A 16,076-nucleotide genomic window follows, 5' to 3' on the forward strand; every position below is an offset into this window, starting at 1 on the left:
CTGCTATTCCCCCCCCCCTTAATTAGTGCTTTTAAGCCATTTACATTCAGTGTGATTATCAACAGGCCCAATTTTAGTGTTGCCATTATACTGACTTCTTCTAATTTGTTGTTTCTGGTTACTTTGCCCCATCCAATTTTCTTTGCAGTCTCTGTGGAAAGGACTTTCTTTATTATTTCATGTAGAATTGGACTGGTTTTCATAGGTTCCTTAAGTTCCTATTTTTCTGTGAATGATCTCATTTCTCCTTCATATTTGATGAACAGTTTGCTGGATATGGAATTATCAGATGGCAGTTATTTTCTTTCCTCTTTTGTAGATGCCATTCCTTTGTCTTCTTGCTTTCTTCTTGCTTAGAAGATGGAACTTAGTCTAACTAGTTCTTCTTTGTAGGTGACTATTTTTCTCAAGCTGCATTTAGTATCCTATCTTTGTGTTTGATTTTGTATAATTTGATGATGAGAGGGCTTTCTTTTGAGTCTAATCTGTTTGGGTTTTGCTGAGGTTCTTGAATGCATATTTTCTTATTTTTCATGATACCTGGAAGCCTTGATTCTAGTACCTCTTCCACTGTTTTCTCTGTGCTTTTCCTCTTCTTCCCTTCCTGTTCTGGAATTCTAGTCAAATCTATATTCTTTCCTTTGATGTCACCCAGCATGATTCTTATATTTTCTTTCCACCTTACTTATGCTTTTTCTTTTAGGAGTTCTCATTGAGGATCTTGTCTCTGTCTCATTGACTTTCTGCTCTACTTTTTCTATCCTGTTCTTTTGTCCTTCCCTTATGTTGAAAATATGTGGAATAGCAACCTTATTTTTCTGGATTGCATTTCCATGACTTTTTACCATTTCCAGTATTCTTTTAGTTGTATCTGTTTCGCCTTGTGCTGAATTATTTAATTCTTGCATTTCTCTGCTTATGGTTTTGGCTATGACTTATACTTGATTGCAAAGCACCTAACACCAACAACTCCCTAGGTAATTATCAGGGAGCTTTGGTGACTTGGTGGTGAGGAATTGTGCTACCACTCTAAAGGTGTGTCGTTCAAATTCACCAGCTATTCTGTGGGAGAAAGATAGGCAGTCTCCTCTCATCCAATTTACTACCTCTGAAAACCCACTGGAGGGTCAGCTATAGGTCAATTCTAAATTCAATGGTACATCACCACTACAATAATAGGATAATCATTTGGTCTGTGATCTGGTCTGCTTTTTAAGGAGATGCCTTGTTTTGCTATCTTGTAATATTTAAAACTGATTGCTTCTTCTTTGATTTTATATGGAATGTATCTTGGAATGGATGAGGCAGCTTCTGTTGTGTCTATGTAGCTAGTGGCCTCTTCCTTATCTTTGTGCCAGTCCTGATAAAGTTGCAAATTCTAAGTGGTACAGTTTGGGGCTGATTGAGTTTCCAAGATTCAAGGGAATGGTATGGGTTTAGGACGTGACTTCTAGATGAGCAGATTCAGTATCCTTTGTTGTTGTGGTGTAGAGGGTGATGTAGTTGCAAGCATAGTTTGTTACTGTCAGTTGGTCTTCATTGTGTGGCACTTCCTTCAGAGAAGAACCAGAAAGCCTAGGTATTTAGATCTGACAGCCTGTGCATTGCAGTTAGTCTATATTTGCCCCTGCTCACAGAGTCATGGGCATGACCCTTTTCTTACCTGGAGGCATTTCTTTTTGCATTGGAAGAATTGTTATACAGTTTCTGATTCACCGTGCGTGTACTATGCACACCTCCCTGCCAGCAGCAGGAGAAATTTAAGATGTCTTTGCCCCTTTGCTTCCCTCCTCCTGATTTAGCATGATGCTGTTCAATCTGCCAGTCAGGTGGAAAGTTTGCTTTTGGTTTATTTGTTTTCTCCATACTACATCCTTGGGCAATTCTGGAGTCTCCCAACTGCTTGGATGAAGATTATTCATGTGTTCATTTAGTTCCCTATTCTGACAACAATCTTCTTGTCTTGTTCCTGGGCAGTTGCTTTTTGTTGTTGTTTGGTTTTGAATAAAAAACAACCCATAGCTGACCCTCCAGCAGGTTTTCAGAGACAATATATTGTACAGGAGCAGATTGCCCATCTTTCTCCCACACAACATTTGGTGGATTTGAATCGTGTGCCTCTGGGATTGCATCACAGCATCTTACCACTAGGCCACCAGAGCTCTTCTGGGCAGTAGGGAGCTAGTATCCATTCTTCTGCCCAGGTGTGGCCCAACAGTGACAGGCTTGCTTCTCAATGGGTCCACTGACACAGAAGTCCAAAATCTCAGCAGCAGGCTTCCTGAGGGGGTGTGATTCTCACAGGGACATGCTCCCCCTTGGCATGAGCTTCCCACGTGGTGGGACTGGCTGCTTTGGGTCCTCATTGTGGTGGGAGTTGACTCCTCTGGGTCTTCATGGTAGTCAGGACTGGTGCAACAATACAACTTTTAACTTCTTTACTTTTGGCAGAACAGAACTTTGAGAACTACAGTATCAGTTGTTTTGAAAAGCACCGTTTTAATATAAAATTTTTAGTATCATGCTTGGGAGGGTGGAGGGACAGTGCAGGAGGGGAAGGTCCTCTATGAGGTGAATTGATTCAGTGACTGGGGTAATTGGGATGACAGTATCGGAGACAGTGTGATTGGCACAGGACAGAGCAGAGTTTAGGGCTGTTATACGCTATGAGTTGCGACTTGACAGCACATAACAACAACAATAACAATGTATTGGTTTACTTACAAAGTATGTATACATTGCTTTCCACACTGGATCATTCCCATTTCCTTAACCCACTCCTCCCTCCACCCATCAAACTGTACAACCCTATGATTACCGCCCCCGCCCCTGTCCTTACCCCTCTGTTCCCATTCTCCCCCCTTAGATCTCCATACATGTTTTACTAGTTATCTAATTCTACAATAATAGTCTTATACAGCATCTGTCTTTATGGGACTGAGTTAGCTCATAATGCTCTCCAGTCCCTCCTAAGTTAGGTAGTGATTTACAAAATCATTGCTCCTGTGTGCTGCATAATATTCCATTGTGTGAATGTAACATAAGTTCTCAATCCACTCAATCGTGGTTGGACACATTTAGGCTGTTTCCATGTTCTTGTGATGGTAACACTGCTATTAATATGAGTATGGGCAGGTCTGCTGTTTTTTTTTTTAATCATATAGAGAATGTATTGTATGCTTTCTAAAATCCTCTCCTGTTCCAACATCTTGGTTGTTCAAAACAAGCAAGCATAATTCAGTCAAAGTGGATATTGTAAAATAACCTGTGTCCAAGTATGCTAGGATACAATTATTAAATAAGAACTTGACTTAAATAACATCAATGACCCACTTCTTGACTTGGTAATATATGAGCACATTTACTTACCAGTAGGGAGGATTTCATTGCCCCCATGTTGATGCTGATGGCTTGTGGATGGCCTCTGCCATGTCCACACTGAGTAATGGGACATATGCTATACCCAATTTATGAGACTGAGGAAGGAGGCTTTATGTGTAAGACCTTTGGATAGACAGATTTGTATAGCCAATGGACTCTGTGTAATTGTTCTGGGTATAATGTCTGCAATATGTGTCTTGAATGTACAAGACAAGTAAGGAATTATCTTGAGAGTAGAATGTGGTTGGTGGCTGTGGACAATCTCTTTCTGGCAATAAGCATGGGTGTGTTAGTACCTGAGTGAATGCTGAGAGCCAGAAGGGCACCCAGAGCCATAAATTCCTCCTTTCTGTGGGTGTAGTCTGATATGTCTTGATAAATTCCTGCTTCATAGAATATGTCTTTTGAAAGTCTATAGAACATCTTCGGATCTTCGGAAAACTTCCTGGCTGAATCATTCACAAATGCAGACAATACTATTGCCACAGGCAAAACAGTGACTCTGATTTAATTGTGGCTTCTTTCAGTGCTGAAGCCTCTCAACCCTAATGGTTGGTGTACATGGACTTGAAGTACATATGTATCTCTGCAGAACCTATAATATCAGATCTTATGTTAACATAGATCTTTAGTAACTTTTCAAACATTTTTCCCACTTCAAGTGGGGGAAGTTTGCCATAATGTATTGAAGAAGGTTAATTTTAAAAGGGATTTTGAATCAATGACAAGTCATGTCATACTTCATTATTTGGGAGATGAACATTTGCAAATATTCTCTGTTTTTCAGATTTAAAATCACCCGTGGAGCCACGGTGAGACTGAAAGATGATCAGTCTCCTCCATGTGATTTATGGCCTTGGAAACCCAATGGAGGGTCAAGTAGGTGTTGGTTCCCTTTCAATGGCAGTGAGTTTTTCCACATTTGGGAGTGATCAATCCATGATATCACACATGTATATAAAATATTATCATGACAAGCAAAGGAGCCCTGGTAGCATAATGGATTATGTGTTAGGCTAAGCAAGAGATTGGCAGTTCAAATCCACCAGATCCACTATGGGAGAAAGTTGAGGCAATCAGTCCGAGGCAGATTTACAGCCTCAGATACATAATGTAGGGTTACCAGGAGTTAGAAACAACTCAATGGCAGTGGTGTCACAACCAGCTATTATGCTTTCAAAAAAATACGCTGCATTGGAGGTGCATTTGAATTAATGTTTTTTTTTTTATGGAATACCCAAGACCAAGAAAAAAAAAAAAAGAATGTTAAGTGCTTCTCAATTCATATTTTTTAATGAACTATATTAGACAAACAAACACGAATACACAGGCATACACAAGCAAATGTACAAGCATCTGCTCAGTTTATATCTTCGATACTTATATGGATACATAAGAACCAAATAGCTAAAAAAGAGACAGGTTTTCAATTGCCAGTTCCCTGAATGTTTTCTACAGCCATAAAATGTATTTAAAATATTTCATATAAAATATCTACAAAAATAGATAACATTTATAAAAACCAGATAGTAGTATTTCCAGTTTTCCTTAGAGCTCATTCTGGCCCCTTTTTGTCCTTTTCTCCTCCTCAGAATGTGGCCATCTCCAGCAAAGAGCGCTTGAAGAGTTGGGCATTTCTCGACAGGTCAGTCACTTGGTGCACCATTTCCTGGAGGGCGGTCGTGCTGGGGTAATGGAGGGCAGCCATCTTGGTTGCCATAACTATAGTCTTGAGCTGTTCGCACAGCTGGTTGCTAGAGTTCATCACTTTGTTGCGAATGTCCTGGGCAGCAACCTGCCTTGTCAGCGTGTCTCCAATGAACACCAGTTTGTGTGCACTTAGGATGACAAACTTGCTGTGTGCCACAAAGATCCTTGGTGGCTGGGCGGAGCTGACACAACTGAAGAGGGCATCAATGGCGTTGAGGAGGGAGATGTAATGGGTCTCGCACTGGTCATAGTAGAAACAGAGCAGCTGCCTGTCCTGAGCACCCACACTGTTGCTTGTGGCTGGGAGGCTCTGGGAGGGCTTCCACTTTGAGATGTCATTCTCCACTGGCTTCGTGATTTCTTGTTCCAACAGCTGGAACTGACTAAGCTGTGAGGAAGAAAAAAAATAAAATAGGCTTCATTAAGGGTCAGGCAATGCTAGTTTAATGACAATGATCCTGGGTTTGGAGTTAAAAGACATGGATTTGAACTATTAATGTCAGGTATTTACTAGATGTGAGGCCTTGGTAAGTTGTTTACTTTCATAAATTATAAAATGTAGAGGCTGAGAAAGAGGACCTCAAAGGTGTCCCAAGAAGAAAATTCTAGCATTGAACCCACACTGTCCACTCTTCCCTTCAGTTTGGAAGACCTGAGTTAAATCCTGACTAATGTACCTAACACACCCTCTTGTCAGTGAAAATTTGTGTGTTGCTCTGATAATGAAAAGGGTTTCAGGGAAGCTTCTAGAGTAAGACGGATCTGGAAAAGCACTTTTGAAAACCAACTAATGGTTCAACTATTGGTCTCTTCTAAACCAGAGCAAAGGAGGAAGAACACAATCATGGAAACAATTAATCCAAAGAACAAATAAAGCTCAGCTCCATGACGTGAGACCAGATGAACTAGATGGTTCCAGGCTCTAACTATTGTCCACTCTGGAAGGATTCTGAAAGCATTAACATGTGAACAGAAGGAGAGAAAATTGGGGAACAAACCCCACAATCATAAAAAGAACAAGGCTTACTGGTTATACAGACCCATGTGGGACACTCCTAGAGGATGGCTCTTGAGACCTAGAATAGAACTCACCAAATGACTCAGTTTTCCACTAAACAATAGATGAGTTTGTAAGGTGAGCAGTGACACCAGGGAGATAGAACTCCTCAGAACAATCAGCCACTCAAGATCAAAGCAGCAGCATTTGTCCCATGATAAAGTTCAGAAGTCATGAAGGAGGAGGAGGGAGGGAGGTACCAAAACAGGAAGCCTGGGGAAGGGGCTGGGATGTGTGATGTGATGGGGATTGCAATGAATGGCACAAAACAAGCTTGTGCGAGCTGGTGAAGCGAGACTGGTTTGTTCTGTTTTACAGATCAAAGCAACATAGAAATTCCATATGACCCAGCTATTCCACTGCCTCAAATATAGCCCGAGAGAATGAGAACTGAGATATAAATGGAGACTTGTACACCAATGTTCATCACAACATTATTCACCATTGCAAAAACATGGAAAGAGCCCAAATGTCCAACCACAATAAAGTGGATTGAGAAATTATGGTACATTCACACGATGGAATATTACACAGCAGTAATGATTTTGTAAATCACTACTTAACTTGAGAAAGACTGGAGAGCATTATGCTATGTGAACTAATTCAGTACTCTAAGGACAAATACTGTATAAGCCCATTATTATAGAACATGTATGAGGATTCAAGGAAGGGAGGGGGGGAGCAGAGGGGTGAGGATGGGCAAGGGGGGTGGTGGTTAATCATAGGGTCATACAATCTGATGAGTAGAGGGAGGGGATGGTAAAATAAATGGAGAGATCCAGGGTGAAAAACAATGTATATGAACTTTGTAAGTAAAACAGTATAAAATAAAAAATTTCTTTAAAACAAAACAAAACCAACAAAAGACCAAATCAAAGCAAAAATTGGCCAAAGACAGCCTTAAGGAGCTTTCCCATCACTCTCCCACCCTGTTGTGCATGGCAGTGTCAGGAGTCAGCAGCTAATAACAAAGGACTCTCCCAGGTTGGGGGCAGTCTTGGGGGTGGGGACACACTGAGCATGAGGGCTCCGCCATCTACACCCTTACAAAGATAAAATGAATTAATATTTATAAAGTGCTAAGAATAACAGGTGCTATATCAGAGGTTCTGTGTAAATGTTTATTAAATGTTAAGTGGTAGTGAAGGCAAAGCCAAATGCAGTGATGTCTCTGTCAAGGACATCACTGACAGTTTCCACTTTGCTCTTCTGAAGACTGCCTTTACTTTGTCTCTTTAAGATTCTTAGATGATATGATAATTCATGACTCTTTCTATTTCTTCTACCCTTTCTGAAGAGATTTGTAAATATCTTGTTTGGATTCATAATCAACACCCTTGATACCAGCAATCAAGAGATAAAAGGACATGTTGCATTGGGAAAATCTGTTGTCAAGGACTTCTCGAAGGCGCTCAGGAACAACATCATTTTAAAGATTAAGATGTGCCTGATTCAAGCCCTAGTCTTTTCAATTACTTGTTATGCATCTGAAATTTGAATAATGAATAAGGATGACAAAGCAATCAATGTCTTTGAATTGTGGTGTTGGAGAGGAGTACTGAACAGCCCATAGACTGTCAAAAGAACAAACAAGTCTGTCTTGGAGAATGTGCAACCAGTGTGTTCCTTGAAGGCAATGATGATGAGGCTTCATCACATATTTTAGGCATGTTGTTAGTAAAGATTAGTCCTTGGAAAAAGATCATGTTTGGAAAGGTAAAGGGTCATTGAAAGAGAGGAAGACCCTCAATAAGATGGATTGATACAATGGCTCTATGCATTGGCCTCAAGTATATTAGAGATGTCAAAGATGGCACAGGATAGGGCAAGGTTCAGATCTTTGTTCATAGAAGTCCCTTTGAGTTATAGTGGATTGGATGTCATCTAACAAAAATGACAATCTAGCAGAATTCTTATATAGTGCAAGGGGTTAACCCTCACACAAGCTAGAAGAATTCTTGAGTAGTGCAAAGGGTTAATGCTCTTAGCTGCCATTTGAAAATTTGATAGCATGGGTCCACCCCCAGGTGCTTTGGAAGAAAGATGTGGCAGTCTATTTCCCCAAACCAAGCCATTAACAACCCTTTTGGAGGGAACACAGTTTTACTCTTACTCATGAAGGCTTGGGGAGTTAGGATCAACTTGGTGGCAACTGCTGACTTCCCCTCCCCTTTTAAATAAAACAACACTGTAGCAAAGAATAAAGTAGGATAGTAATGACTATTTCTAAAGAAGTCTGGATGCAAATTGTATGTCATAAAAGTGCACAGCGTTGTTGAAAAGAACCAGTGGTCAGACTCAGTGAGTGATCATTCTTTCTTCTTCTCCCTACCCCTTCAATGAGCACATGATTTCCATGGAAATGCAGCCAAAGTGCTTGCTCCTTAGAGGTAAGGATGGCAAAGCTTTCTCTCTTAGGAGAGGCTATTTCTTGCAAAGTGATATCATGATTGGAAAAGTGGAGGGTCAATGAATGCCTGCAGCAATGGGCTCAAATGTATCAGAGATGATAAGGACAGCACAGGATTGGACAGAGTTCAGGTCTGTTGGTCATAGGGTCCCTATGAGTTTTACTCAACTGACAACAACAGCAACAAGGTCAGAGAGCTGATAAGGTAGAAAGCAGGGATTAGGAGGAAGGTGTGCAGAATTCCCATCACATTTTGCTTAGACGCCATTGCCTGTAAAGCCACACTCCATTATTCTTCCTTCTATGCCCTCGAACCAGCACAGCCACCACTATCTGACCCACTCATGTTCAACTTTTTAAATCTACTTTGTCCAAAGTCCTCATACAACTAGAACAGAACAAGAATAGTCAAACCAAAGGCTTGTGTTACTGACTGAAAAGACAGACTGAAACACACACAGAGAAAAAGAGAAAGACTTTCTTTTGCAAGAAATGATGAACCAAAGAATGGAATCACCATTAGTGAAAAGAGCTCAGCAGAAAAGTCAGTAGCTCTAAGGAGCCCCACTGGCCCAGAAGAGTAAGTGTTGTGAAGCTAACTGAAAGTTCAGTGGTTTGAATCCACCAATCTCCGTGAGATAAAAAGGAAGCTGTCAGCTTGCGTAAAGATTTACAGCCTCAGAAATCCTCTGGGGCTTCTCCTCTGTCCTGAGGATAGCTATGAGTCAGAATTGACTCGGTGGCACTAAATTTGGTTTTGGTTTAAAGATTCTGGAAAAGAAGTTATAGCGAAGCCAAATGGGCAGGCAAATGGAGGAATCTGTTAGGAAACAGGGGAGAAGGAAGCAGATGTTCTTGGCGAAGCAAAGGGAGAGCGTATTTGACGATCCTAACTCTACCCAGGTGTGACTCTTAGCTTTCTGTCTTTCAGTCTGCTTTTACTAGCTTGAGTAAGACTCATTCCTCCAGATAACAGCCTTAACCCAAACAGCCTACTATGTTAGGTGTGCAGGCTCAGCTTGGGAAAATGCTGTCTAAAGCCCATCTGGTTACACTCAGCTGGAATAGCAGGACTCCTCCCCGAGAGTTTACCAAAAGGCACTGTGAGGATATTGAGGACCAGTATCCTGACCTTTTGCATGGTTTCCTTGCTAGGTGAGAAAGCAGCACTAGGCCATTGTGTTCTGATGCGCTTACCTGATGATGTTCTAGCTGCATCTTATTTTGTTTGATGATATTTTCTTTTTCCAGGAGCTCTTTCTGCTGCCTTTCAAACTCCTCCTTACCCTGTTAGTTTTCAAGACAAAGAACACAAGACATCACCACCGATTCATTAATGTTAATGTTATCATTATGTTAACAAATACCTAAGCACGCTCTCATTTTCCCACTGCATGGCAGCTCTCCATGTGCCAACAAGCCTGCGAGCCCCAGACAGGGGTGACACACTCCTCAGCCAGTGCCCCATATGTTCAGGTGAAGCTGTATGCTTTCCAGGTTGGGCATGTACCTTCTGCATCACCTGACCATATTCTGAGTACTACCCATGACACTCTTGAAACCTCTTGATGAAAGGCTATAATTTCTAATGGATTATATGTGAACCCATAACTACCTATGTACTGGGCTGGATATGGTCCACTTTTCATTGTTAATGTCTATCAGTCATCTGTACAGTTTTGCTCCAAATTAGTTTTTTCCCAGGCTGCAGATTCGGCTGGTCAGTGAGGTTGGCCTCCAGTTACCCCCGTCCACTCACTTCTCACACCTTTCCCCAGCACTGGTATGCCTCACCACTCTCATGCCACATCTCCTCTCCTCCATTCAGAGAGATCAACGTGGCTTTAACAGTATAACGCATATACAGTATAACCCATGGCTCTCAGGTACATTTTAACAACTGATAGAATTAGACTATATGACAATATTTAAATAATGGTTCTTTTTAATTTTTTGGTGCCCTGATGGCATAGTATAGCGTTGGACTGCTAATTGAAGAGTTTGAGGTTCGAACTCAGCAGCTGCCCAGTGGAAGGAAGATAAGCAATCTCCTCCCATAATGACTTTACGGCCTTGAAAAGCTGATGGAAGGTGGAGAGTGGCCATGAGTCAGAATCAACTTGATGGTAGTGGGGTATTTTTGGCTGTTGTTTTTTAAAATAGTGTTTTAAAGAACTCTGACAGCACAATGTTTACATGTACTGCTGCTGACAGAAAGGGTGGTGATTATAATCTATGAGCAGCTCCACAGGGGAAAAGGCCTGGGACTGTGTTCCTGTAAAGGCAACAGCTCAGGAGGCTCTGTGGTGGCAGCACAGTTCTATCAGGTAAGGTGGAGAAGAGCTGGAACCAACTCCACAGCAAACAAGTGTTTTCATTCTCTAAAGACAATCTGTCTGGACACCAGGTCAGCCTGCTGGAATATCCATCTGCAGGAGGCAGATGGTCACTGCCCCATCATTCATACAAGCTGGTCAGAAAATGCCAAATCATCCTCTATGCAAGCTTGAGAGAATGGAGAATGAAATTTCTCTGAAAAAACACAATTTGCAAATAATCTCTCTCTCTCTCTCTCACACACACACACACATTTAGAGAGGACCTTAGAAATTCTCTAATCCAAACATTCCCCCATTTTTCTTAGCTGTAGAATTACCCCTCCCTTTTTAAAAAAAAGTGTGGTGTGGAATAAGAAAATGAAAAATAGAGGGGAAGTGATCATGATTATAAGAGAGGTCTGTTATGCTATCTGTTAAATCTTTTCCTCTTGCCTAAGGCATATCAGTTGGATCTACTCCAACCCTACACTTCATTCATTTTCACAAATGAGGAAGTTAAGGCACAGAGAGGTTAGATAGCTTAGTCAGACAGCTGTTGTTATATTATGTGCTGCCCAGTCCACTAACACACCTACGGAGTCAAAGGACACAATTAATGCTAGAGAACGTTCTAGGGCCCAGGCCCAGGATCAGGGCTCTCAGTTCAATATTCTTCCTCTTGTAACACATTGCCTTCCTGCTGGAGACCCCTTGGTTAATAGTAATCATGCTCTTTCTGTTGGCAGCGCAGCCACACAGCCTTACAGCCTCACAACTCTACAGCCTTACAACCTCATAGCCTTACAGCATTACGACCTTAGAGCCTTATGTCCTCACAGCCTTCCAACTACATAATCTTACAGTCTCACAGCCTTATATCCTCCAAGCCTTATACTCTCATAACCTCACAGCCTCACAGCCTTACAGCATCACAACCTTACAGTCATATAGTCTTAGAGTCTCACAAACTTACAGCTTTATTTCCTCACAGCCTTACAGCCACACAACCTTACAGTCTCATAAGCTTGCAGCCTCACAGTCTTATATCATCACAGACTTACATCTTCACATCCTCATGGCCTTATATTCTCATAGCCTCACAGCCTTATAACCTTACAGCCTCACAGTCTTTATAGTGAAGCTTTGTAGCTTCATTACTTACAACTTTATATCCTCAAAGCCTAACTACCTCATAATCTTACAGCTTCAGAGCCTTACAAACTTATAGTCTCACAATCTCACACTCTCATAGCCTTACAGCATTACAACCTTCTAGCCTCCTCACGGCCTTACAGCCTCAAGGTCTTAAAAACTCACTGCCTCACAGCCTTAAAGCTGCTGCTCGCACTAGGCTCCCTGAGTGTGAGTTCAGTATTTTCTGAGTTTGGAGTGTTTACCTGGAGGTGGACGTAGTCATAATCGTCCATCCAGCTCCTCTCAGAGCCATCACTGCTGCTACAGTCAGGGGCCTGCTCCTTGCCTAGGCTTGGAGGCAGAGCCTTGCTGTGGGCCTCGGCCTTGTGGGGGCCACCATGAGAGTACTCAGCTGAGTTCATGATGTTCTCTGGCCCATTCTTAAGCTGCAAGCTGCCCGGGCCTGGTCTGAAGACGACCTCGGCATTGTTGTTGATGGTCGTGGTGAGCTGCTTGGCGTCATCAGGCACTGTCTTTGCCACCATCACAAACCTGTCCAGATCATCACACTTGTTCTGGGACTTGTTGATAACCAGGATATTCAAGGACCAGTTGCACTCATTTAAGCCGTGGCTGGTTTGGCTGAGGATCTGGTGGGAGTCTTCCACCCTCTGGAGCTCCCGCTTCATTTTTGTGTGGAGTGTGAGTTCTGGGAGGCAGGAGGCATTGGTGAGGGCCCCCTTGGCAAAAAGGAGGTACTCCCTCAGAGCCAGTACCACTTTTTCCACGGCCATGCGTATCTCATTGATGTGTCTCTCCATGTAGCCATAACCCCTCCAGTCTGTGGTCACCAGCGCCATGAGGCTGGACACGGCCAGCTCTAGGGTCTGCTGGAGCCAGTGCAGTCTCTCAATGGCTGTGTCTGGATCCAAGAGGAGTCTTTTGTCCTGGGATGGGGAGGCTGACAGGGAGGACTCCTTTGATGTGGTGGAAGAGGTGGACATGTTACTCCTGGTGCTGCCCGTGCTGGAGAAAGATAACCTGTTGATGCCATCAACCACGTCCTGACATCCTTTGGTGTCTGGTGGGTTATGCAGAGGGACATCATAAACACCATCCCTTTCTTCAGGATGCACCTTCTCCCCACTGTCTGTGGAGGGTTCTAGAAACTGCACTCCACGGGGAATGTCATAGGCATCATTCTGAGCACCCCCTGGCTGTCCCAGAGATGGGGATGCATGATGCAGGGACATGCTCTGGTGTCTGCGGGCCACCAGCTCCGTGGCTCCAGCCACATCGCAGTTGTATTTTATACTAAGGTCCTTTGCCATTGACTTGGTGCTGGCTGGAGGGATGTCATAAACACCCTCTGCTCGGAGGTCTGGCCTTCCAACCTGCCTCATCGGAGGAGGGAAATCATATTCCTTTCCCCTGAGTCCTGCTTCATCGTGACAAGCAGATGGTGGGATGGCATATGTCTGAAATATAAAGGAGAAATTAGTAAAAAAATAATCTTGCTATTAAAAGATGCCCAAAAAGTTAGGCTGCTAATCAAAAGGTTAATGGTTCTATTCTACCAGCTGTTGTGATGGAAAGAGATAAGGCATCTGCTTCTGTAAATGATTTAGAGCTTTGGAAATCCTAAAGGCAGCTCTGTGCTGCCCTACAGGGTGGGCAGGGGTCAGAATTAACTCTGTGGTGGTGGTTTTTCCCATGAGTTAGTGGACATGAGGTGTGGGCCCTTCCCAAGGCTCTGCTGTCAGGTTCCATGACATCTCTTCCCACAGCCTTAGTGGTAACTGAGATGTGAAACACTCCCCATCCTCCCCCCACGCACCCCCCCGCCAGCCACTTCCTGGGAGCCCTTTCTCACTGTACCATGCTGAGAGGCCAGTATACATTAACATGCCACAGCCACATCAGGTATCCAGAGAACTGAGATCTCTTCCCACATCCCTCCCCTGTGACGCAGAACACGCCCTTGAAATGCCTGGAGACACAATTTCCTTATCTGTACAGATAAGGACATTTCCTTGCAGGCAGACCTCAGATCATAGCAGTAAACCAAATGAGTTAACCCACATTATTTACCAAACTGCCAACTAATTCTTATTGGTTACTCCATTTTATTTTTAAAGTTGTTGTTGTTGTGGTGGTGTACCACTGAGTTGGAAGTGACCCATAGCTGACCCTCCCCAGCTGATGTTTAGAGGCAGTAAATAGCATGGGAGGAAAATGCCCATCTTTCTTCCATAGAGCAGCTGGTGGATTAGAACTGCATGCCTTTTGGCTGACAGTGCAACTCCTTGTTATTAGGCCACCAGAGCTCTTTTTAAAAGTATGATCTGTAAATAAGGAGGCTCAAACATGATCTTTGGGGTCCTTGAGTGGTTCAAGGAGTTACATATTTATCATCGAACCAGAAGGTCTGCCTAGCAGTGCCACAGAAGAAAAGTCTGGCAATCAACGTCCCCAAACACTAGCCATTGGAATCCCCATGGAGAAATACAAGCCATTGGAAACGCCATGGAGCACAGTTGTATACTGACACACTTGAGTTTTTCAGGAGCTGGAGCTGATTATATAACAACTGGTAGTTACTTTTCATGATTATTGCTTTTCCTTATTTACATTTACTCTTTCTCCAAAATGAGGATTTTTTTCCCCTTGCATTGTTCTGTAGTAGTAAGACAAGTATACACACACACACACACACACACACACACACACACACACGCATATACCTGGTTAAGTGTCTGACTACTCATTGAAAGGTATGTGGTTTAAAACCATCCATGGGTGCCTTGGAAGAAAAGCCTGGTTATCTGCTTCTGAGAAATCTGCCACTAGCAACCCTGATAGAGCAGTTCTACTGCACATCCCGGGGGCCTGTAGAGCTGGAATCAACCTGAGGGCAAGTAACCACAGCAGCTCATTACCTACCCCTTTAGGAGGAGGGATGTCGTAGACACCTTGAGGTCTGATCTCTCCCACTGGAACTGAAAACACAGGACCTTTCACTGATGAGGGAGGGATGTCATACACCTGAAGAGAAACATTTGTATTATCAGAACGAAAATATCACATAAATGCCATTTTAAAAAATGGTGCTCAAACAGCTATGAGATATCATCTCACCTCAGTCAGAATAGCAAAATTCAGGGGAGCTCTGGTGGCCTAAGGGGAGCTCTGGTGGCCTAGTGGCAAGGAACTGCAACTACAATACCAGGGGCGCACGGTTCGAATCCACCAGATGCTCTGCCGGGGAAGGAGGGACAATCTCCTCCTGTACCAGTCAGATCTGATTTGACGGTACACTCACACAAAAATAATAATTAAAAAAAAAAGAATAGCAAAATTCAACAGAACAGCAAACGACAATGTAGGCAAGGTTGTGGAGAAACTGGAACCCTTATTCACTGTTGGTAGGAGTGTAAAATGATGCAATTGCTAAGGAAGGTAGTATGGCACTTTCTCAAAAAGTTGGAAATAGAAATACGATTTGACCCAGCAATTCCACTACTGGAAATATACCCTAAAGAAATCAGAACTGCCAACCCAAGCAGATATACACATACCCATGTTTATTGCGGCTTTGTTCATAATAGCAAAGACTTTGGAAACAACCTAAGTGCCCATCAACAAATGAATGGATAGAGAAGCTGTGCTATATTCACACAATGGAATATAATGCATTGAAAAACAAGGAACTCGTGCAATATTATACAAAATGGGTGACCCTGGAGGACTTTATGCTGAGTGAAATATCTCAGTCACAAAAGGACAAATACAGCATAGTGCCACTGTTGCAATATGGGACTGATATAGGGGTTGGAGAGAACCTAAAAAGAGAGGGGATAAATAACGTATACTGCATTGAAACAGATGAGGGAGAGAACTGTTTAAATGGAATATGTTGTTGTTGTTGTTGTTGTTGTTGTTGTTATGTGCCATCGAGTCGTTTTCGACTCATAGTGACCCTATGCACAACAGCCCTAAACCCTGCTCTATCCTGCGCCAACCGCACTGCCTCTGACACACCCATCCCGATTACCCCAGTCACCGA

At 42.8% G+C, this 16,076-nt stretch overlaps 1 protein-coding gene across 1 annotated transcript in view; it reads right to left on the minus strand.

The window, feature by feature from the left end:
• Positions 1-4,969: 4,969 nt before the first annotated feature.
• NEDD9 (neural precursor cell expressed, developmentally down-regulated 9) overlaps positions 4,970-16,076 on the minus strand; it is a 40,960-nt gene continuing 29,853 nt past the window's right edge. The window contains exons 3-6 of the mRNA XM_006891605.1: positions 14,954-15,055; positions 12,274-13,488; positions 9,756-9,845; positions 4,970-5,479 (exon numbers count right to left, since the gene is read on the minus strand). Of these exons, the coding sequence (XP_006891667.1) occupies positions 4,970-5,479; positions 9,756-9,845; positions 12,274-13,488; positions 14,954-15,055 (1,917 nt within the window). The remainder of the gene's footprint in view (positions 5,480-9,755; positions 9,846-12,273; positions 13,489-14,953; positions 15,056-16,076) is intronic.

This window comes from Elephantulus edwardii, unplaced genomic scaffold, assembly GCF_000299155.1.
Source record: "Elephantulus edwardii isolate Elephantulus edwardi_28Jun2011 unplaced genomic scaffold, EleEdw1.0 scaffold00101, whole genome shotgun sequence".
NCBI classification, from domain to species: domain Eukaryota; kingdom Metazoa; phylum Chordata; class Mammalia; order Macroscelidea; family Macroscelididae; genus Elephantulus; species Elephantulus edwardii.